Source organism: Corvus kubaryi, unplaced genomic scaffold (genome assembly GCF_017639235.1).
Source record: "Corvus kubaryi isolate FWS band 111438036 unplaced genomic scaffold, C.kubaryi_AGA036_p1.0 37256, whole genome shotgun sequence".
NCBI classification, from domain to species: domain Eukaryota; kingdom Metazoa; phylum Chordata; class Aves; order Passeriformes; family Corvidae; genus Corvus; species Corvus kubaryi.
Genome location: NW_024581076.1, coordinates 7,500,643 through 7,522,820, shown reverse-complemented (window position 1 = coordinate 7,522,820; position 22,178 = coordinate 7,500,643). Strand labels below are relative to the sequence as shown.

Genomic DNA, 22,178 nt, shown 5'->3' with positions numbered 1-22,178 from the left:
AGGAGAGGAAAAACTGCCATCAGTCCAGTCTGTAAAACATAATGCTAGGGGATTCTGCCTTCTAGTGGGCAGTTTTAAAATTTGTGTCGTATTTTGTAGGTATACTTATGATTTATTCAGAAATAAGAATATTGTACTGTCAGCATTTGCTGGTAAGTTTGAGGACAGATATTTCTAGGGAGGGATAGGCGAGGTTCCTTTAGCTTTAGAAAATGCGACAGTATTTTGCCAATGCACATTCTTGGCTGCAAGTATGCTGAGTCATTCAACAGTGTGTGAAGCTTTTGTCTTTAAATTTTGCTTGGATATGAATTTAATTTTCAGTGGGTTGTTTTATTTTGGGTTTTTTAAGTTTGCTGCATTAAATCTTTTAATTTGAGTACCTTTGTAATGATTGCTGTAAAATAAAAAAGAAAATTACAAAAATATTTAATTTACTTTATGGATGAGGTAAATTGGCCACTCACTGCACGTAGTAAAATGACAATTAAATTAAAATATGTTTTTTAATGGAAATAGTCCACAAATTCAAAAATCTTAGGATAAATTATTTTAGTACAATCAGTTTTCCAGAAAATATCGATCAGGCTGTGAGTTTTCTTTAAAGCATTGAGTCAGGTTTTAAAGAGCAATCCAGAATATTTCTACATATTTTTATTATATTTACCTTTTTACCAATTTCACTATAGCAACTTTTCAATCTGATTACAGTAGGATGACAAAAAGAGTCTGTGTCTCACTCCTGCCATCTCTTGCAAGGCTCCTCTTTCCAGCCCTCTTCAAGTGCTTCTCCCTTGAGCCAGTCAGCAGGGTGTTATCTTTAAACTGACCTTTTCTTCACATCCTACCATCTCCGTAAAAATTTTGCAGATTCTTTCTGCAAAATTTTATAAGGTATAATGATCCCTGTCTATCTATAAAGCTAAAATTCTCCAGGGGCTCAGTATTTTGTATCTCAATTATTACAACTTTATTTTTTCTCAGACTTTAACAGCCATAATCTGCCATGTTAATATCCATCCAAAAGCTTTAATAAACATGTTTTTCTTTCACAACTTCTTGGACTGTGTCATCTCTTATTTTGTATCCCCACACTGGGCTCTCGTGGTTCTGTTTTACCTAGCATAAGCCTCTTGTCTTCAGCTTCCAGGTCTTCATTAGACTATCCCTGTGCAGAGCATCTCAAGGTAGCCAAGAGGCAGACTTCCACTTCTCCTTGCCCAGTGATGCTGTCCTTCATTGCTTGGTGGTTACATTTTCAGTCAGGGATCTTTGTGCTGACACAACTGCAGTCATTGACTGGGAGGTGTTTTCTATACAGACCTGGAAAGTTGCCTCCTTGTCTTCTTTTATATTCTTCCCTTAAACATTCTTTTGCTGTGTCACACACAAAGCAAAATTAGGAATCTTGATCACTACTTATCACACTATTTGCTTGAATTCTTTTCTCCACGTATTAGTTTCTACCCTTTTTTTTTTTTTTAAATCTTGTCTTTGGCATATAAGCTAAAAAAGATGAGGCAGGAGTTCTTTCTCTGTTTATTTGGTTTTGAACTTGTAGAAAACCTAGATGTTTCATCTAAGAATACCATTTCAAGTTTTACAGCAATGAAAATAATAATTTGCATTCTTGCAATGGCAGAAGTGCTTAAACTTGTAAGCAAGACTAAGTCTTTGAGCTGAAAGTATTTTTTATTTCCACAGTGTATTGTATGATTGTAGTACTGTGCTGGTTTACACAATTCTTGTAGGATAATCGGGTAAATAGCCCTATTTTGATGGAGAGGAAAGCTGAGATATGGAACCAGAGTGAGTTGGCAACAGGATCAGCATTAGACCTCCCTTTCACTAAGACTTGCTTTGATTTTCAGATTCTTGCATTTAGCAATTTAATATTTCTGAGCTCTGGTACTTAGAAGTGTTAAGTCACTATCTGAGGTCAAATACAAATGCTGTTGCTTCTGCATAGTAGTTTATCAGCAGTTAATTGTTTATCACTGAAGCTTAAGTGGATTCCTTATCTATCAATTAACTAAATATAAATTACAAAAATAGTTTATCTTTGCACAGATAGGCATGTTTGAACTTCATTATTTTAAGCAGCTTCAGCATTATACAATGTTTAGCTCACAAGTTAAAAGTAGCTCAGTTATTTTGAAAAGTGATTTATAAAAAAGCCCTTTACATTTTTTTCCCCAAACATTATTGCAGGGCAGATGGTTCAGATTCTGTTGTTTAGCCACCCTCATTCTGCACTCTCTATCTTTAGCTTGCACACTCTATTTTGACGCTATCACATCTTTGTGTTTGTTCAGGCTTTTCACTTAAGGCGGTATTTCAAAAGAAAACACTGGAATTTTCCTTCAAAAGGGGGGGAAATACTTTCACCTTGTAGAAAGGACATGTTCCTATTTAAAAAAAAAAAAAGAAGCCTCCTCTTGGCACAAGGCCCAGCAGTACTATCAGCACAATCTAGCAGCTTGGCAGCTTTGCGTGTTGCCATGTTCCCTTGAGAATTAGAGGGAAGCTATTCTCCGCCTTTTGCGAGCCTGCCAAAGGATGGAGGACTTTGATCCTTCAGGGTAATGTTAGAGTAGTTCTCCTCCCAGGTACTAAATGTGACAAAGCTCATTTAATTTATTTGCCTTTTATATAAACATTGAATGTTTTCAGTGAGAATCCAAAGATTTAGTGTAGGCCTTTCGTTAATACCAAATAAACCTTACTTTCTTGGTTAGACATGGACATTGATGAGTCTTGGGTTAGGGAATTTTGCCTTCAGAGTATTAAAAACAGAAGTGAAAAATTAATTATATAGTAACCTGGCTTATTTTAATAAATGTATTTAATGTAATGTCAAACTACATTTTTAATATTTGTCAGATTTAATCTTTCAAATCTTGCTGTAAGTTTTTGGGTTTTTCCACAAGTAATTCTTTAACTTTTTTTTCAGGGTTGATATCTTATGCAGAATATCTGTTTTTGCTGACAATTCTTACGAGTAAGTATTATATATTTAAAATACATAGGCACAAATACTCAGCTACTAACAGCTCACCAAGAACTTTTTTCTGATACCTTTTTGCTTCTAAATTTCTGCATTATAGTAAAACATAAAAAACTATTGTATATAGAGTGATAATGCATTACTGTAAATGGATATCAGTGTCATCATTGGTCCATAGCAATACTTCAAAAATCATGGTACTCGCTGCAACATGGGATCAGAAAAGTCTTTTGAAATACTTTGAGAGGGGGGGATATTGGTTACAGAACCACATAATAAGGGGAAGAAGAACTGGATGGGAAGAGAAATAATTTTTCTTCTGGACAGCAGTTTTAGTCATTTTGGACAATGAGACATTAGCAATATAGCTCATGCAGTGGTGTGAAAAACGGCTGTAGTGTCTCACAGGTCATTGCCCATTTTTCTCGTGTTCACATATGCAATGCATGCAATACAGAAACAGCAGAATTCTTCAGTGTCTTTTTGTCTGACTTTTAAGTCCTTTTTCTTTATCCTATGTTCCTTTTGACTTTATTTCCTCCCAGTACTGTACATGTATTTCTGTCCCCCTCCTTTGCTTCCTTCCTTTTTCTCTCAGGCGCTTTATTTTAAAACAACCTTTATTTGGTACTTGCTTTCTCTACAAGCAACAGGCATTTTTTGGTTTTGTGTATGGAATTAATCTGGGATTGTCTAGTACTTACTTACTGCCATGCTTGTCACCCCCTGTTTTGTTCTGATCTGTAGGTGATGCTGAAAAACACCAAGATTCGAGATGTGTCAGTGAGCATTACATGGCAAGACCCCTAGAAGTGGTCCATATGCATGTCCATGGAATTGTCCACATGTAGTCTTGTTTGACTGACTTATACAGGTCTAACTTTTTCAGCAAGGGAAAAAGCCAGGCATAATAGATTTATTGTATCAGTGGATGGGGAAAGGAAAGAAGGAAGCAGTCACTTCTTTCCTGACAGACTGTAGAGGGATGACCCTCACGTGACCCTCATCACTTCCATGGCTGCAAGGTCTGTGGCTGGGGCTTAAATAAGTTGACAAGTTTTCCTTGCTCTGGAAATCCACCCTCTCATGGTGTAGTATGAACAAGTAACATTGGTCTCCAAAGAGTGGAGAGAGTATGTCCAGCCTTCCATCAGTACACACCTCTTGCACAGTTCAAGGGGCCCTTCTGCAGCTTACCTCATTTCTCAGCAGAACTGCATTAGTTCCTGTTACGCAGCACGAAGGGTGGGTAATCTCTTTGGCAACTTCAGCTAGTACACAGTATGTGTATGTTTATATATGCATTAAGATTTAATGTACAAATACACTGCTTCAGCAGTGGTGACTGTCCCATGCTACACACTGCTTGAACATGAGTTACACTGTGTGTTCAAGTGGCTTTTAAAATCAGAGACAGGAGTTTAGCCCATTTAGGATACTGATTTTCAAATATTTGTTGCAACTCAAAAAAGATGGATTTATGTTAAAAAAGGACAACCATGACAGCCAAATTATAACTTCAGAAGAATACGTAAAAGTTGCAGGAAGAGGTGCCAAAGATTCTATTTCTTCAGAAATTTATGGCAGCTGAAAGTGAATTCATGCTGAATTGTTGGCTGAAACAATTAGAAAATTGAAGCAGTATCAGAGCAAGTTGTTCCACTTCTCCAGACAATCAAGTAACATTATTTTTCACAGAATTTATATAGGAATGTATTGAACTGCAAAAACAAGGCACTTTTAGATGCAGGATAAAAATGCAGTGGTTATGTTGCTGCTTTGGTTACACAGAGGGTTATCATACTTACCAGTTCGAAAGCAAATGTCAACAAGTGTTGGTGCCTCTATCTTTGCCTAACAAGTATCCCATGTCAGTCAGCCCCGAGTTACACAACCTGTCTCTCTCACTAGTCAGAATTAAAGTGAGATTTCTTAAAGCAGACATCAATATTTAAATTACTTCCGAGTCACCAACAGAGCAATAGGGAAACAGAAAAAGAGTGATCAGACTTTGGTTCCAGGACACTGCTGACCAGACCATGCTGCCTGTCATACAAAATCAGATTCTGTAATAACACTGAACTTGAAAATGTAATTTTGTGGCAGACAAAGGTTTTATTTCCCCCCCCCAACCTTCTTTTCTCTTTTAAGTATGCCTTGTATCATCACTATCTTTTTTCTTCCAGTGCTGTATTGAATTTCATTTCTAGCAATAGGTTAATGGAGCCCTGCCTGGTGAAGAAGCCCAGGAACTGAAGTTGTCACCTTTACTTGGAGCTTTGTTTCAATTACCCAGTCACACAAGTTGACAGCTTGGTCAGGAGAGGAAGCACCTAGGTCTAACCTGCACTCACAGCCAGAATGAAGCTCTTCTGTTCAGATTTTGGAATTTTGCCTGATTCTAATTAAATACAAATATATCTGTGGTAGTCTTTGAACTATGCTTATTTTACAAACGCATACCTTTGGGGTGACATCATATCAGATAAGTATGTCATCTCTGAACAGTATAAGCAGCTTTAGGTCTATATTTTCACTAACAGCTCTCTTATCTGAAAATTGGAACACAGATGGTATGAATTGCTATTAAATACATCAATTACTTTTATTCTCTAAATATGTTATTGGATAGCCTTTTCTTGCTTTTGTACTAGTAACACAAATTTTGCATGTGGCATTTCCTTGGAAAGGAAGCCCGTTTTGATTATTAAATCAACCCAGTTGCTGGGGACAGCTCTGCTGTGCAGATTTCAGTGGTATTTATAAAATATCCCTGCATCACAAGATTGCTTCATGTAAAACATTAGTTGACTGCTGAAGATATAGTTATTTCTAAAATGTAAAAATAATACTTTTTTTAACCATCTTGTTATGACTTAAAAGGAATGGGATATTTATTTAACTTGTTCCCTTTGCAGAAAGATTCTCTAAAGAAAAAGCAAGGCTTAAAACTTTACAGAATGCAACCAGAAGAATATATTTGCCAAAGCAAAATTCTGAAGGCATTAGAGTTTTTTAGAGATACTGCTTCACTCTCCTCATGAGTCCAGCATTGTTCTTGGAAGCATCAATATATTCCAGAGACAATAAGTCCATGGCTTTCATATTAATGCCTGACAGACTGCGTTGTGGAATTAATTCACCTGCTCCAGAGATTACTGGGATATGGGCTTGCTACTGCAGTGAACTGTAACTACATTTCAGCAGCATGCTGCTCCTGTGTGGGCTTGCTAATGATCAAGGCCACCTCCTGTAAGTGAAGTAAGATCAGGAAATTGTGGGAAGGAGCTCAAAACACACCATGCTTTTATAGCACCTTCAAGATTCAGAGCTCATTACATTTTTGTGTTGAAAAGAAACATTCACTCAGTGAAGGAAATGCAGGGGAAAATTGTGTAGAATTCCTGAAAAACATCAGCTTGATGGGGGTCACACAAAACATGCTTTCATCAAAAACAGCCAGAAAGAGTAGTTTATTACATCACAGTAACATCTGAGAATATTGTTTAGGGAGGAAGGAGAAGGGAAGGGAGAAAAAGACTTTGGGCTAACACAGCAGGAGCAGGAGCCAAGAGAGCTGGCTCCCTTCACAGCATCAGGCTGTCTGCTAGGGAGACTGCAAATGCTGGCATATGGTCATGCATGCACAAAGTGCCTGAGGAGTACACTAGCTCTTTCACCCACTGTGGCAGTAATTACTGGCTTCTGAAGGCAATTTCCACTCTTCTCACCTGAAAAGGAGCTCTAATAAACAAGGCAGGGCTAGACTACAGAAGTGAGATGGGATTATAGAGATATCCTTTGGGAATATCTTAAGACCTGGCCAGTAAGAGATACAGTTATTTTCGCTGGGGTCAGATGGACATTCATGGTTGTACTTAGGCACTGCTGGCATTTCTTACTTTGCCATTGCATTAATTATCCCTTGAAATGATAGTAAAAAGGTTTTTAAACAGTTTGCTTATATTGGAAGAGGTGTGTATGGTTCACTGGAAATACCATGTATGTACATAGCAATGGAGGACTGAAGCAGAGTCAATATTCATTTTACATTCAGTGTTTGAGTTCTACTGTAAGTGTGTGATATTTTCAATAAAGTTCTTTCAAAATTTGTTGCAGAACCCCGGACTGGACTTCAGATTGCCTTTAAAATGTTGGATGCAGATGGCAATGAACAAGTTGAAATGAAAGAATTCTTTAAGGTAGGTGTATTTACACATTTTAATTTTAAAGCATTTAAATAGATCCATGGGTTATATTTGCGAAATGAAGATTCATTAAAATCAGCCTATTTTTCAGTCCATTTTATGATTATATACTTACTAAAATATTTTATATGAAAGGAGCACATACCAAAGTATTGTGATAGAAGTTTTCATATGATAGAAGATATCATATTTGAATCCGCTTTTAAAAATGTTACCTTTGAATTGTATCTAAAAATCTTCTACTGGGAAGGTAGGAATTAGTGTACATCCCTTAGTCCCATGAGCTAATTTAAATAATCATCTGGAAGAGCCTTTTGTTTTCTAAATGTGTTGAATAATTTATTTAATACACCATCCTATTTTGGTCTTTATTAATTTTGCTTGCTGTTGCAGAAAAATTTTTATCAATTCACACTTTGAAAAGAAACAGCAGGTTTTTGCCATATTTTATATAAACTATGGAGGAGAAAGGTAGATGCTTTAAAAACTAAGAAAATCTTGCTCTGATTTTTTAAAGAAGAATTGGCTTAATTATACAGCTTATTCAACTTTTAAATATTTATCAGGAGACTAACTAAGTACTTCTTGTCAAAAGTTGAATGCAGAATTAACAATCAGAATTTTTAATAGAAACCCTCAACTTAGATCAGATCCTTAATTCTTACTGGAGGTAACTGGAGAGACATTTATATAAGAAGCTGACATGGCTACTACAATTCAGATTATTTTCTGTGACTAAGGTAAAGTTAAAGCTAATCATGAACACACAACTCTAGAGAACCTTAAAATCTAAAACTTTCAAAGATGGACCTGTTGATAGCCTGAAACATGTTTCATAGCCTTAAACTCTGAATTAATGATACAGTAGCTGTTCACATGTGTTTTGCACTGATCACCTTTTTTTCAGTGAGTTGTCTCTTAGCAAGGTTACGATTGATGAGTCATACTTAAAATCTATTTTAAAATGTTGAAAAATACTTTTAAATTTAGTAGTACTATTTGAAAATAATACTTTAAATTAGATCATTTTACAAGACAATGTTCCCAGAAGCCCCTAACTGAACCTGCAGATATCCTTGTTGTCGTGTAACCCCAGCCAGTAACAAAGCCCCAGACAGCTGCTTGTTCTCTCTCCCACCAGCTGGATCAGGGAGAGAATCAGAAGGGTAAGAGATGGAAAACTCGTGGGTTGAGATAAAGACAGGTTAATAGGCAAAGAAAAGCCATGCACACAAGCAAAGTAAAGCAAGGGATTAATTCACTGCTTCCCTTGGGCAGGCAGGTGTTCAGCCATCCCCAGGAGAGCAGGGACCCATCACATGCAATGGTGACTTGGGAAGACAAACGCCATCACTGCAAACATCCCCCCTTCCTCCTTCTCCCCCCAGTTTCTACACTGAGCATGATGTCACATGGTCTGGAACATCCCTTGGGTCAGTTGGGGTCACCTGTCCTGGCTGTGTCTCCTCCCAACCTCCCGTGCATCCCCAGCCCCCTCCCCAGCCCGGCAGTACAGAAGCAGAAAAGGCCTTGGCTCTGTGCAAGCCCTGCTCAGCAACAACAAAAACATCTCTGTATTATCAGCACTCTGCTCAGCACAAATCCAAAACACAGCCCAGTACCAGCCACTGTCAAGGAAATTAGCTCTGCCCAAGCCAAAACCAACACAGCCCTACACGCATTTGTTGCTACACAAGATCTTATAATTTTGAAGAATTTGTTCTATTAAAATGTTAATTATTCTGCTGATTTAAAAGAAATCAAGTTCTAGTAAAGCATATATTTTTAACCTAATAAACCAGGTGCAATCATAGTGAATTGTTATCAGATTATCCATGCCCTGATTACCGAAAGAAGTCTGTTATGGCTGTATTATTCACCTGAAAAACAGTATGTTACAAGGGAAAGTAATTCCACGAGTGAACATGTTCAGCTTGTAGTGCCTCTGCACCAAAATGCCACATTAGCAGTGCTTCCTTTAAATAGTACTGTCAGTTAAGCAAATAAGGAGATTCTTACAGAAACACAGCACAGCTCTCCTGGGGAGATGTGCAGTATGTTATGTATTTAATATCCATTATCCATTTCAGGTAATTCTAATTGAATCAGCCAATATGAACAACAGAAAGTCATCAAATAGAGAGGTGAAAACATTATATAAATCATTAAAAGTAATTTGATTTCTGTAGAGGCAATCAAGTTAAATGAAAGTTACTCTAGTTAGATAGATTGTTACTTTGCATTTCCTTGTTGGGCTGTACTGATAAAATAATACAGATTGGTAAAAAAAACCCAGCATATAAATTACTCTGTCAACTCACAAGAATCATTAAATTCAAAGAAGTCCCACAGGATGCAAGTTAGTCAGAAGATGAGTTTTCTCTCATGACTGTTTACTTAACATTTACAGAGGAGGCTATTTTCAAGCAAAACTTTATAGATTAGGTTTAAAAATAAAATTTTTGTAATGTAAGAATGGGAAAAAAGTGTGCATGTTAATCTGTGTACTCTAGTTCTCTATGTATCATGGAAAGTTTCTAGATAGCTAATATATTAGTAAATTGTGTGGCTAATCTGTCATTTGTCTTGTCCCAGTTGGTATCTTAGGAAAATATATCTGAACTATTGTATAGTGACTTCCACACTGTATTTGACAATAACATCAGGAAATGTATGTAAGGAAAATGCAGTGGAAAAGGATAGTGAAGAAGCAGTAATCAAGAGGCAGTGTCAGTAAGCAGGGTGTAGTGGGAAAAGTAATTTCATTGCTACTTCATCCTCTTGTTTCGTCACCTCTTGTTCTCCCCACTTCCCATCGTTATCTACTGATTAGACATCTATGTATGTCTGTGTAGTCTGACTGTAGAGTCTTTGAGGTAAGAACTTGCCTTTTGGTTTCCAGAATGTCCATCATTCTTTGAACTGTGTGTATCTCAGTTCTCTCATGTTCCTGGAAGAACGGGCACACGATGTGTCAAGCAGGTCATTCAGGAAAAGGAGATGTGTGACAAGCAGAAACTCCAACCCCAGTCCTCAGTGCCTGCATTACATCATGGATATAGGCTGTTCAAATGTGTCTGTATGGATCAGACACTTAAGGAGTGTGAGATGCAGAATTTCCCAGTGTTCTCTGCTAACAAAAATGGATGTTCAGGAAAGGAGATCTTGAATGCAACCCCATGTTTTCAACAAGAGAGCTCATCTTGTCCTCCGTAGCCTTTCCGTTCCAGTGCACATTTTCCTCATTTCCAGTAAAAGTCTCTCCCTTCACAGGGATACTCTTGTTCTCTCTCCTCCCTATTTCTTTGGGTTGAAGCCAGTGTAATTCTGCTTCATCCACGTTTCTGTGGTAAACAGTCACAATGCAAGAGACATTTCAGTATTAGGGCCAAGAAGGTTTTGTTGCTTTGCCCTGGAACTCCAGGGTGAGGAAGACGAGTTGGAAATGGCATGTTCACAGATGCTAGTTGCCACCCTTTAATAAGCCCCTGACAGAGTGCAGAATCATTTCTCAGAGCCACGTTATCTGCATCTCTGTGAGGACAGTAAGATACTTCTGTGAACTCTGCACTTACAAGATATTCACTTGAGACTTGGTGAGGGGGATTTCCAGACCTATGCACATTAATCTGAGACCTCCCACCAAGAATAAGGCTACGAAAGTTCCCAAAATCCCCAGCAAGTAAGGAATTTCCCTAACTCTCTAAATCTGTCCTGATTAAAGATGTCTCAGTAAAATTAATGACAGTGCAGAACTATTGGGAATAAAGGCAGAGTAGCTCTGATGGCACATGCAAGAGCTTTATGACTTAGACTTTCTAAGTAGACTGTCTATACACTTCTGCTGGAGAGCAGGTACCACAAAATACTTGTAGAGCTTCATCTAAGGCTGAATGAACCAGTGCCTGACACTCAGCAGTTGTGGTGGTTTGGCACAGAGCACTTGTCTAGTCCTAGAGCATCCACAAGCATTGATCCCTCTCAAGCAACTGGAAGAATCAAACTGCAAAATCACCCTTTTTTTTTTTTTTTAAAGACCGACATAGTCTTTCTGCCAGCTTGTTCAGAACAGATTACTTCTGTCTTTAGTAGAGGCTCCACTTGTGCATAATAGGTCTCATTATCTTTGAATTAGCCATTAGTATCATGAGTGGTGAACAGATATAAATATTAATACAAATAAATGTTACATGGAGGAGTCCGTTTCTCGAGAGCAGAATTCTTCTCCCTCTGGTGAGTAGTTGCTGCACTGTGCTGGAAAAAATCAACTTCTGGAAATAGTTTCAAGCACTGTAAGAATGTGCATACAGTGTAAGAAAACAATAAGCAAAACCTTTCAGAATACTTGTGAAAATAATTATACTGCATGTCTGTGCTCTTTAGTAGCCCCTGCAGATTTTTTTCAAGTGTCCTTTAGAAATAAAATAATTTTTTTTTAAATCATATTATCTCTTGTTTGGAAAGTATTTGCAGTTGTATTTCTTATGTGTGATCAAAAGATTGATTTTTCAGGTAAGAAAAAATGTGATTTCTCAGTGAGAATATGGACAAGCAATTGTGGTTTTATCCAGAGCTCTATAATGCTCTTTTGCTATGAAGAAATTCATAATGCTTTTACTGTACTAGTCATTTGTTTTGTAAATGATCAAAAACTAAGATAATTTGGAGGAACAAATGCTGTTTAATTGCCTTGTTTTATACCATTTCTTTTGATAAGTACTATCAAGACATGCCATTCAAAACTAATAATAGAAAGTACCTATCCTGAGAAGCTAAAAAAATGAGGATAAAAAAGCAAACAAATCCGAAAAAGCCCATACTGCTGCTCTGAAGAGAAAAAAAATTTAAAAAAAAGAAAAGACCAAAGGAGAGTTTTAAAAACTCCCCAAAATAATGGCTGTGGAAGTTTGGTAATGAACTTATTCCCAGTTTCAATGAGCAGGTTGAGGAATCACTCAGAAATGTTTGAGAAGCAAACCAGCAGTTTTAAAATCCTTGAGCTTTAAAAGCATCTTTTCTAAAGTTTGCTGATCCAGAATGATCAGCGTAAGTCCATATCTCTACCTGAAATGTATTAAGTCCCTTGTTCTTTCATTTCTGCTGTCCTTTTGAGGATTCATGCAAATGTCTGAAAGGTAGGTGTGCTTTGTGCTATATTAAATCACTCGTTCTTTTGGCAATGTTCACCTCCAAAGCTGAAATACAGTCAAAGAAACCTTGCAGCTCTGATACACTTGAGGTACTGCAAATTAATGCACTGTTTATATTACCTTAAAGCTTTATTTGGGACAGTGGAAGTTAGGTTTTTAAATGTGAATCATTTTAGTAATTCTAAAAATCTTCTTAGCTAATACATTCAAGATTAATTTATTCTGGGGGTAGAGGGGAAAACTCAAACCACATTCTGCCAAATGCTAGTTCTGAAAAAAATGTTTCCTTATTTTATTAAATTATTCTTAATTGTTCATTTATTGTAGTACCTCATTTGAACAGGTATGTTTTTCATGTCTAGAAGATCATGTTTATAACAGAACTATGTAAAACCATCTAGAAGGACAGCATGAAAATCAGGATCATTTTTATTTCTGGAATGATCCTTGATGTTATCCCCCAGAGTTTGAAAATCTTCTGAAGTGAAAACTAACCTTCTGGTGCAAGAAAATCTCCTCTAAAAATAGAGTAAGCACTGGGCTGCAAGAGGTAGATTCATGTTTGGTTGTATTAACCACAGTAGATAAGACATTCCTGGGAAAAAGTGTCTGAATAGCAAAATATCCTCAAGTATGCAAATATTTTGTCATGACTAGAGAACCTTGCAGATATGCATAACTCAGGAAAGGTGCAATTAAAGCAAGGTTCAGAAAAAGAAGACTCTTACAAGATCAAATTTGTAATTTTCCTGTTCTTTTCTCATGTTTCAACAAATAACAGCTACAGAGAATCATTGGGAAGGAAGATGACTTGAAAGCAGCTGGAGACGAAACAGTACTTTGGGTATGAAACAGAGATACATTTTCCTTACAAAAACATTGTCATGTTCCCCATGAACTTTGTTATTTTTTCAGAGTTTTTAGGTAAGTATGTAAGCCTTAGTATTAGTGCTTTAATTAAATGAAAGGACATGATTTGTCAACTGCTTTCTAACTGGGGAAGAAAAATGTTTGTCATTTCTGAGCCTTCTGATGAAATGTATGCAATCAGTGTGTTTCATGACTGTGTTCTCACTTGGTTCTTAGGTTTCCATGAGCCTCTCTTTCAAAGTAACTCTCTTCTATTTATGAAAAACTCAGAAAAAACTCCATAGTGCCATATGAGAATAGAAGGCTTTCCAAACGGAAATCAACAGCTTAAGCTTACCCAAGTGCTGCTGTTGCAGTGATATCAGCTTATACTGAGTTTGTTTGAAATGTGGTTATTGTCACTGAGGTGACAAAGGCAAGGATTACTTAACTTAAGTCCAATTCCAGAAAGAGATGGCATAGATGCAGACCAGAAGAAACAATCCTAGAGTATGATCTCCCAGCTGGGAAAGAGGTTTCGCTGTTTGGTGGACCACTAGCAAATGGTAAATATATCTCATCAGTGAAAGGGACAGGTAAATTCCTGCTCTCTTCTGTTTTCCCCTGAATCCAGCCACCTACAACCTCCCTTCTTCTCAGGAAGAGTCTCTTCTTCAGTCTGTAGTCAGCACAGAAACAAGATATTCTGTAGCCTGGGTGACATTGAGTGAAACTGAAAATAGAGATGGGGAATCCTGAGCATACTGAAAACACCTCAGAAGAAGCTGATGAACCATTTAACAGCCAATAGGACAAGCGAAAATGGGCTCAAGTTGCACCAGGGGAGGTTAGATTGGATATTAGGAAAAAATTTTAACTTACGGGATGGTCAAACACTGGAACAGGCTGCCCAGGGAAGTGATGGAATCACCATCCCTGAAAGTGTTCAAAACACATGTGGGTGTGGTGCCTAGAGACATGGTTTAGTGATGGACTTGGCAGTACTGGATTGATGGTTGGACTCAATGATCTTAGAGATCTTTTCCACCCTAAATGATTCTATGATTCTAAGGAAGGGGAGAGTACAATTGGATTATTTCCATCTATTACTATTAGATGCTGCTTACATCAGCAACTTGCTTTCAGCTGTAAACTTTCAGTTTACTCTGGGCATGAGGCAGTGACTGCTCATGTTGGAAGCATTCAGTAAGGAGTTTATACAGGGCTCTGCTTTGTGAATCACGCGTCAGCAGTTTCTACAGAGTTGCTCACGTTCTTTACTTTTTCACCTGCCTGAGGAAAAAGTGGAAGTGGCTATTGCTGACACCATTAAAATTTATTAGGCATAAACTGTCTTCTGATTCACAAAGGTTTTCCTTCCTCAGTGTGTATTCAATTCAGTTAAAAATTATTTGATTGACTAACAACCATCTCCTTTCTTGAATCTTTTCATCAGTCACCAGATTAAAATAGCTAGGATTAATAGGGTTGTCTGCTCCTCAAAACGTATTTCAATTGAGACTTAACTGCCATGACAGTGAAAGAAAAAGGATCTTTATTCTGCATGAATGCACAGCTGTAGTATAAAATTTCCAGAGAAACTTTGATACAGTTGGACAGATTAGTTATAAACACATAAGCTTATTGTGAGCTAATTAAATACCTGAGCCGGAATGTCTCTATTTTGTTTTTGTCTTGCTTCAAAATTTGTCTTCAGAGTTCTCCATTGAGAAAAATCTGAAGTTATTGCAACCAGAAAATGTTATTTAATACAGTTTCTTAGAAGATTATAAATGGAATTATAGTATGAAAGAAGAATTAAATAGCTTTGGGGAGTACAGCTAACTTGAAATTACTCTGGTTTCTATATTTCTACTTGGCAAAATCCAAATTATCATATTTCTCCTAATTTTAATTTTCCTTCCTGTCTTGGTCTCTCACAAAAGAAATCGGTTATCTTTGTAAGCAGTGAATGTGACTATACAGTGTAGTTGGTGGATGTGTTTTTACCCTTTATTTTTAATAATTACGGCAGTCATAGTATTGCTTTCAAGCAAAGCCAATGAGGCATAAAAATATGGGGCTTAAGTTGATTAAGTTTTTTGAAAGTTGAGATACTGCAACAGAATTTTGGTGTTTGGAATGGTTCTTTATTTTTACAACACCTTCTCAGTTCACTGGTTTTTCAGAGTAAACCCAGTCTCTGATACCAGATGGCAAATGTCACCAACCTAGGAAAATACAGTTTAAATGGTAGTCTGCAACTTTGTTTAACCAGGAGGTATATCCAGGTGTGTTCCCTGTACAGTGTGTAGACAAAGGTCCCAGTCATTTATTTACTGTATGGTAGTACCATTTAATACTTATCAAGTTACTATATGAGGAAAAGAAAAAGCAGCTTGCTGTTCTCCCAGAGTGCTTGTATCCCTGCCTTTTTTACTGAGACTTTGACTTACACGCCTAAAATTCAAATTTTCACCACTTAGTAATGGCCCTTGAATGGGATTACAGTGGAATTGCTTATCCAGATACATGTATTTCAATTGAGGGCTTTTATTTTTCCAACATTGTAATTGATGCTGGAAGAAAAGCAAAAAAAAAATCTGCCCAGCCTTAACTGACCCCATCTTTTAGAAAGTTCCATGCTAAATTTTGCAGAGCAGGCAATCTCGTAGCAGAGGTGCACATGGTGAAGGAGAGCTGCAGAGAGACTTAAAAGACTGGAACCTGCTTCTTCCTAATCAGACTGGAGAAAATGATGCAGAAGTCAACAGAGGCAGTGACTGCCTCAGCTCAAACACCCTCCCCACAGGCCAAAGGAAATGCTCCATCTGGCATCCTGCAGAACTGTTCTTCATATGAAACATCCAGCTGAACATGTGACCATGGTTCATGGAAGAGGAGAGCCAAACTCCCTGCCTGGAGGTGGTCTAGATTACAGTAGGAAAGTGCATGAACTAGAAGATTTGGTTTATTTTGAAAAGGTGTTGCCCGGTGAACAGCACCTGTTGCTTTTGTGTTACTGCCCTGAGTTCCTTAAAAGGATACTCTAACAGTGTAAGGTGCTTTAGTGTTCTGGCCATGAAAACTGTGCTAATGGGGGCAAATATCTACTGGACAGACCAGTTGTCTAGATCAGGGACTTTGCTCTCAGGCCCTTCAATTTAGATTAATGAGTTCTCAAGTACTTCCAATACCTCTAATTTAATGTGCTTTATGTAATGAGTAAACTTATAAACCAGTTTTAGGTACTGTTAGAAAAGGAATGACAATACAGAGTGTTCTATATTTGTTCTTGAAATGAAAATAATGTTGGGAAATACGTGCATTGTCTCATTTCCAGATGATTAAACATATACTTCTGCATTCCCTAGTGACTACATTTTCATACAAAGTGTGAAAAGTATGATTCGGGTTTTTTTAACATTTAACTAGTAGTTGGAAACACAGCTACTAATCTCTTTTAAACAGAAAACTTTTGAATTAAAATTGACTATATGCGGTGTACTTTTAGACTCACATTAATAATTTCTTATTATTCATGTATCAGTTGTTTTAACCTGTCTACTTCTTGTTTTTTATATTTTTTTTCTGTGGGTCTAAACGAGGTAAATGGCATTAGTCATTCACACATTTGTCACTGCTTACCTGGTCAATATGAGGATTTACACTTGGACCTTCGGACATTGCAGAATTGTGGTGCATCTCCTCAGCCACAGGAACTGTGCAGGCGGTCTTAACTTGCCCATCTGCTCCCCTAGAATCTCTAACTGGTTTAAAGTCTTTTACCCAGTGCTTCAAAGTCTGCCTAGCTCAGTATAACTAAAGACTGCCTAAAACTGAGGGAAGGTGGCGGTTGGGAGCTATGCTCTTGTAGTGCAGCAGTACTCTGTAACAGGGGTGCTACACATCAAATTTTACAAGAATCTAGTCCAAGACTAAAATGAATATCCCTCCCCAAAGAGTCTGTCATTAATCTTGTAACCCCTCAGTTGAGATGGAATGCACATTTTTTCTTGACGTATCTTATCCAACATAAATATGTATGTTTGCTATCAGCAATTTAACATTAAATTCTGTTGGAAAGCTTTTCAATACTTTAAACCAAAAAGTGTGATGTTCCTGTGTGCTTTAAAGAAAGCTCTCCAGGCAGGCAAATACCCTAAAGAACCAAACTGACACCAAAATATTAGGCTATTCAAAAAGTGTCGGGTCATTTTTTACCTCATGGACAAGGAAGTTACTTTATTTTTCCATTTGATCTGATGACATCATAACCTCAAGAGAGAGAAAGAAACACATCTGAACAGGGGCTGGCTGTCCCAGGAGTTGGTCACAGGCCGCCTGCGCCATTTTCAGCGCCGAGAGCAAGAGGGTTTGCGCGTACTGAGGATGGATGTGCTCCGCCTTTGAGGCCAAGTCTGCCTTGATCAAAAGAGTGGGTTTCATAGCACATCACGCCTCCCAAGGGGGTCCTCATTATGGAATCTCTTCTTTTTGTGTAAAGTAATATTTTTAAAGCATGCCACAACAGAGAAGCGGGGCCTGAGTTCTTGTGAGGAGCTGTCCCCAGCTGTGTGTAGGAGCTGCTTTTCCAGGCTGCCAGCAGGGCATCAGTCAGGCAGCCTTGGGCTTTGCAGTGCAACAGTGCCATTCCTTGACTGCTTGGCACAGTCGACCTGCTGACAACAAGACAAGTTTCAACCTGTTTCTATTTGGGGCATAAAGTATCTCCTACAGCATCTACTCCCAGATTAGTTTTAGCCCCTTTGGGGTGGAAACCGTTTTTATTCTGTACCTCCTTATGAATTGATGCAGAGCTGTGGTTGATGCACTGGTACCTGAGGATGTCCATGAAGTTACATGTTCTTCGTTACTAAAGGCCCTAAGTGTATAGCAGAGTGATTCCATGGCATTAGTTGTTATTAAAAAGCAATTAATCCTCCCAGTAATAGCAATTATAGGTGTTACTGGATGCTGTTTATTGTTTAGATGTTCTATCAGACTTCTCAAATATTGTCTATTATACCATCTGTAGAATGAGCTGTGCACATTTTAGCCCTTCTGCATCAGACCTGAGGTATTCTTAAATCCTACCTAGTAAGATTATGCATTGCAAAACATGAAGAAGCTTTAGTATGCATTTACGTTATGATGAAAGTTGATTCATCATAAAATACATCGTTTCATTCTGGAACCCACTTGAGCCTGTCTGGGCTTTGCCAAAAAGGCCTGCTTTTGGAAATCTGGATCTCCTGGTCCCACTAGCTGGCCTGTTTACAGTTCTTTTGTCTGACTGTAACTGTTAGGATAAACTTCATAATGGACACATCTTTTAAACCTTCTTACCAGAACTGAGTTGTAGGATATATCCCAGCATCTTGGAGACTCTCAAAATGACAGAAAGCTTGAATTGTCATGAGCAGTGTGCAAAGCTAGCCTGGGATAGAAGCCTGGCATGATGAATTGACTGAGCTAGCAGCTTAAAAACAAAGAGGATTCCAGAGAAGTGGACTCAGAAAAATTTGCAAAGATTTAGTCTTACCTTTGGAAAGATTAGGGACACCACTAGCAGACAGAAACTAAGATATTGTCCTCCTTGCCCAACCTCACTTCTCTACCCATTCTTCCATCTACTCACTCTCCTTCTGTGTTAACTAAAAAACGTATTCAATCCAAAATACACATTATTTCTACAATATCTAGTGAAATAAGACATTGCACAGCAAATACCATCTCTCAGGAAGCAAGCAAGAGAACAAGAAGTGAATTGCAGATTTTAATCATGGTGAATGCTTTCCAGTCATGCCTCAGGCAAAATCTGCAAGGAAAGGTGGTAAGAATCTAGAGACAGTAAGTCTATTAACATTTCAGATGAGTTTTGAAAGTCAGTTAGGTACATTATTCTCAAAATCCCATCTCACTGTGCGATAAGTTTCTTCTCAGTGGCACTTGTTGGTACTTGCTGCAGTATCAGGTCCTTAATGTCAAAAGCTCAGTGGGGAGCTACAGGATTAGGTAGGTCTTTGCCCATGACTCAGTGTTTGCAGCATCAGGCCTCTTATGTTAACAGCCTGTGTAATGTAATAAGGAAATAACTTGTGTTATCTGATCTTACTTAAAAAGGAATAATTGCATAATTCAGCAGTTCATGTTGCTTTTGAAAAGTGTAGGAGGCGTTAACATTACTCTAGGAAAATTAGCCTATGTTTGTAATATGTGCACACATGTTCATTAGTTCATAGACTTGTGTGGCATCAGATTGTGTGGTCTTTGGGATTCTTTGTCTGAACCAATGGACCCTGGAACACGTCTGAGTTCCCCAGTTGTGATACATGTCTCTGCCCCATCCTGTGCTTCTATCAAGATGAAACTCAGACTATTGTGATCCATTCTTATTCCACTCTGTGCCTCAGCTTTCTGTAAAATACACAGATCAAAAGGGTTCTATGCTGCACCCTCCCAGGGCCTGAAGCACCCAGATACACCAGAATACAAACTTTCACTCCGTTTAGATAGTGATTCAAAGCTACCAGTCTGGTCTGCTTTACAGCTTGGGATTGGGTTACCATTTCATTCTCATTGCCAAGAGAGACATTCCAAGTGTAAGTTATTCTTTTACCCAAGCTCAGGAGGGCGAGGTGTTGGAAATATTAATAGAATTCTCATTATCTTCTAACAAAGATTTGTCATGTCGGTACTAATTCATACAGATCAGCAGCAAAAGCTCCTAATGGTTCTGTGGACAAAAAGGAATTATGTACTAACATGTACTTTAATTTAATAGCATTAACTTTAGGAAAAGCAATTTTTTGAAATTTTACCCTTAAGGTGTAGTCTCTGTGGTCTCCTATTGCATTTTATGCTTTAAAGAAATGTACTGTTTTGTAGTTTTAAAATATATTTAACTCTCACTAACATAGTGATTGGACATCTGCCAACTTCACTGTGGAATTTCAACTGATAAAGAAGGTAGTCAGCAAGTAGGTGCATATTTGTTATAAATCCAGGGATAGGCTTTGTCATCTTAGATAAGATGAGGTAGGTATTGTTTGTATGCCTTTTTCTATCTTGTAACTAGAGAAATATGAATAGAAGAAAAGAGCTTTTTCAGTCACAGACTCAGTTTTGAAAAGGTTGTTTTAAACCTCATTTTTCAGTTTGTTTTCAATACAACACTGATTATAATATGGAGTAATTAAATTAGAAGCATTAAATTGTGGAATCATGAATTCAGTTTATAAAATTACATCAGCAAATTTATTTCTTGCATTTTTCAAGTCTCCTTTAAACATGTAAGCAAAACCCACAAAAAGCAGATTAGAATCTAGCTGCAGTGAGGGATATGTGGATTCTTCTCTGTTTCTTCTTAGAAAACTTTGCATTCTGATATAAATAGTTTGGGTTTGAATTTCAAATAAGCATACATGAATTTTTGACTTTTTGGCTTTCAAAAAAGCATATACCAATGTTTATGCATCAGTCTTCACAGTAATCTGAAGTGTTTAAACTTCAGAAGGATGGATCTTGTGGGTATTTAAATATTCTTTGCCTGCAATTAAATGATAAAAGTTCAGTAAGTACAGCTTGCATATGGCTTGAAAAGTGTTTTTTTCTAGGTTCACTCATACATAACTCATATCAGTGGCATCTGGTGAACTGTAGCTTGTAGTAGAAATGAGGAATGTTACTGCTTTAACTATAAAATAACTGTGTCATGTATGCAGTAAGCATGAAACATGGAGGACTAATGGGACTTGTTATTGATGATGCTGAAAGCTAAATAATCATTAGTGTTAAATCTTATGAATAGACTCTTGTCTTTCATCTTACCTCTTCAACCAGATAAAAGACACAGAGGCTATTTGGATGTCATAAGAATAGTTTGCTGAAATCCCTACAGACTTTAAAAAAAATTCTCTCTTCATGTTTCTTAGTGTTTTGTTGTGTTCAAAGAAATGCCAGTATGCTAGTGCTGAAAGAAGAATAGAGCAGAAATATCCAGCATTATGTGTGGGTTTAGGCTTGTTAAAGATTGAGTTGGAACAGTGTGTATCACTTCTCTGCAGAAATTCCTTCTTGGGATTTTAAAAACATTTTTAGAAGTCACTAACACTGAAAATTTCCAAGAAGCCTGGTAAGACAATATTATAATAGAGTGTTGTCAGTGTTTGTATTTTCCTAGCTCCATTTATTAGACTATCATGAATGTTTTTAAATGGCTGTAACATGTTAGAAATACCTAACTAAAAACTTCCTTACAGATATTAACTTTATTTAAGCCTTCTATTCACCTAAGAATAAAGGTTCTTAAAGATTTAACTTGCAACCTTCTCCATTTTGATAATAAAATGCACTGATGGTGGTCGGAAATTGTTCTTATCTTTCATACAGAGTATTTAGAAGTGTATTTGTAATACACTATTAGCAGTTGATGTGGAAGAGTTGTTTAACTCTGAGATGCTGTGCGATAGCTTTGGGAACAGTAGTTAAATTTCAAGTATCTCTTGTGAAATTCTAGTTCAAATAAATATTTTTAGATTCATGGTGAGTATTAATGGTCATGCAGTGCATAACAATCATATAGTTCTTTTGTTTTATAGGAAACAGAACTGGACAGCTGTGGTGTTAATACCATGTTGCTGGTACATTTCTTTGGAAAACAAGGAAAGGAAAAACTTCGCTTTTCCGAGTTTTTCAGGTATTTTTTCAGCTGGGCAAGCCTAACAGGAACCAGTCTTGTTCCTACCCCCCGTGCTTTGTACCAACACTGGCATTAATCTGACCTCACACTGAGTTGATTCAGAAAGTTAAGCAATGAAGTGGAGATTATTCATGATTTTGCATGATTGAATTCCCCATTTAGCTCCTAGAGTCTGCTGTCTGCAGGAGCTGAGCACTGTGATAACTCCAAGCAGCAGTGGGCTGGGAGGGTTGGGACTCCCATTCTTAGCAGCTGTGTGG

At 37.5% G+C, this 22,178-nt stretch overlaps 1 protein-coding gene across 3 annotated transcripts in view; it reads left to right on the top strand.

The window, feature by feature from the left end:
- The window catches only part of MICU2 (mitochondrial calcium uptake 2), a 142,435-nt gene that overhangs the window by 103,262 nt on the left and 16,995 nt on the right, over positions 1-22,178 (top strand). For all 3 annotated transcript variants that reach the window (XR_006015339.1, XR_006015338.1, XM_042023954.1), the window contains exons 5-8: positions 2,954-3,001; positions 7,127-7,209; positions 13,147-13,209; positions 21,818-21,915. Coding sequence is in view for 1 of the 3 variants with exons in the window: in XM_042023954.1 (XP_041879888.1) it covers positions 2,954-3,001; positions 7,127-7,209; positions 13,147-13,209; positions 21,818-21,915 (292 nt within the window). In the remaining 2 variants the exon portion in view is untranslated. The remainder of the gene's footprint in view (positions 1-2,953; positions 3,002-7,126; positions 7,210-13,146; positions 13,210-21,817; positions 21,916-22,178) is intronic.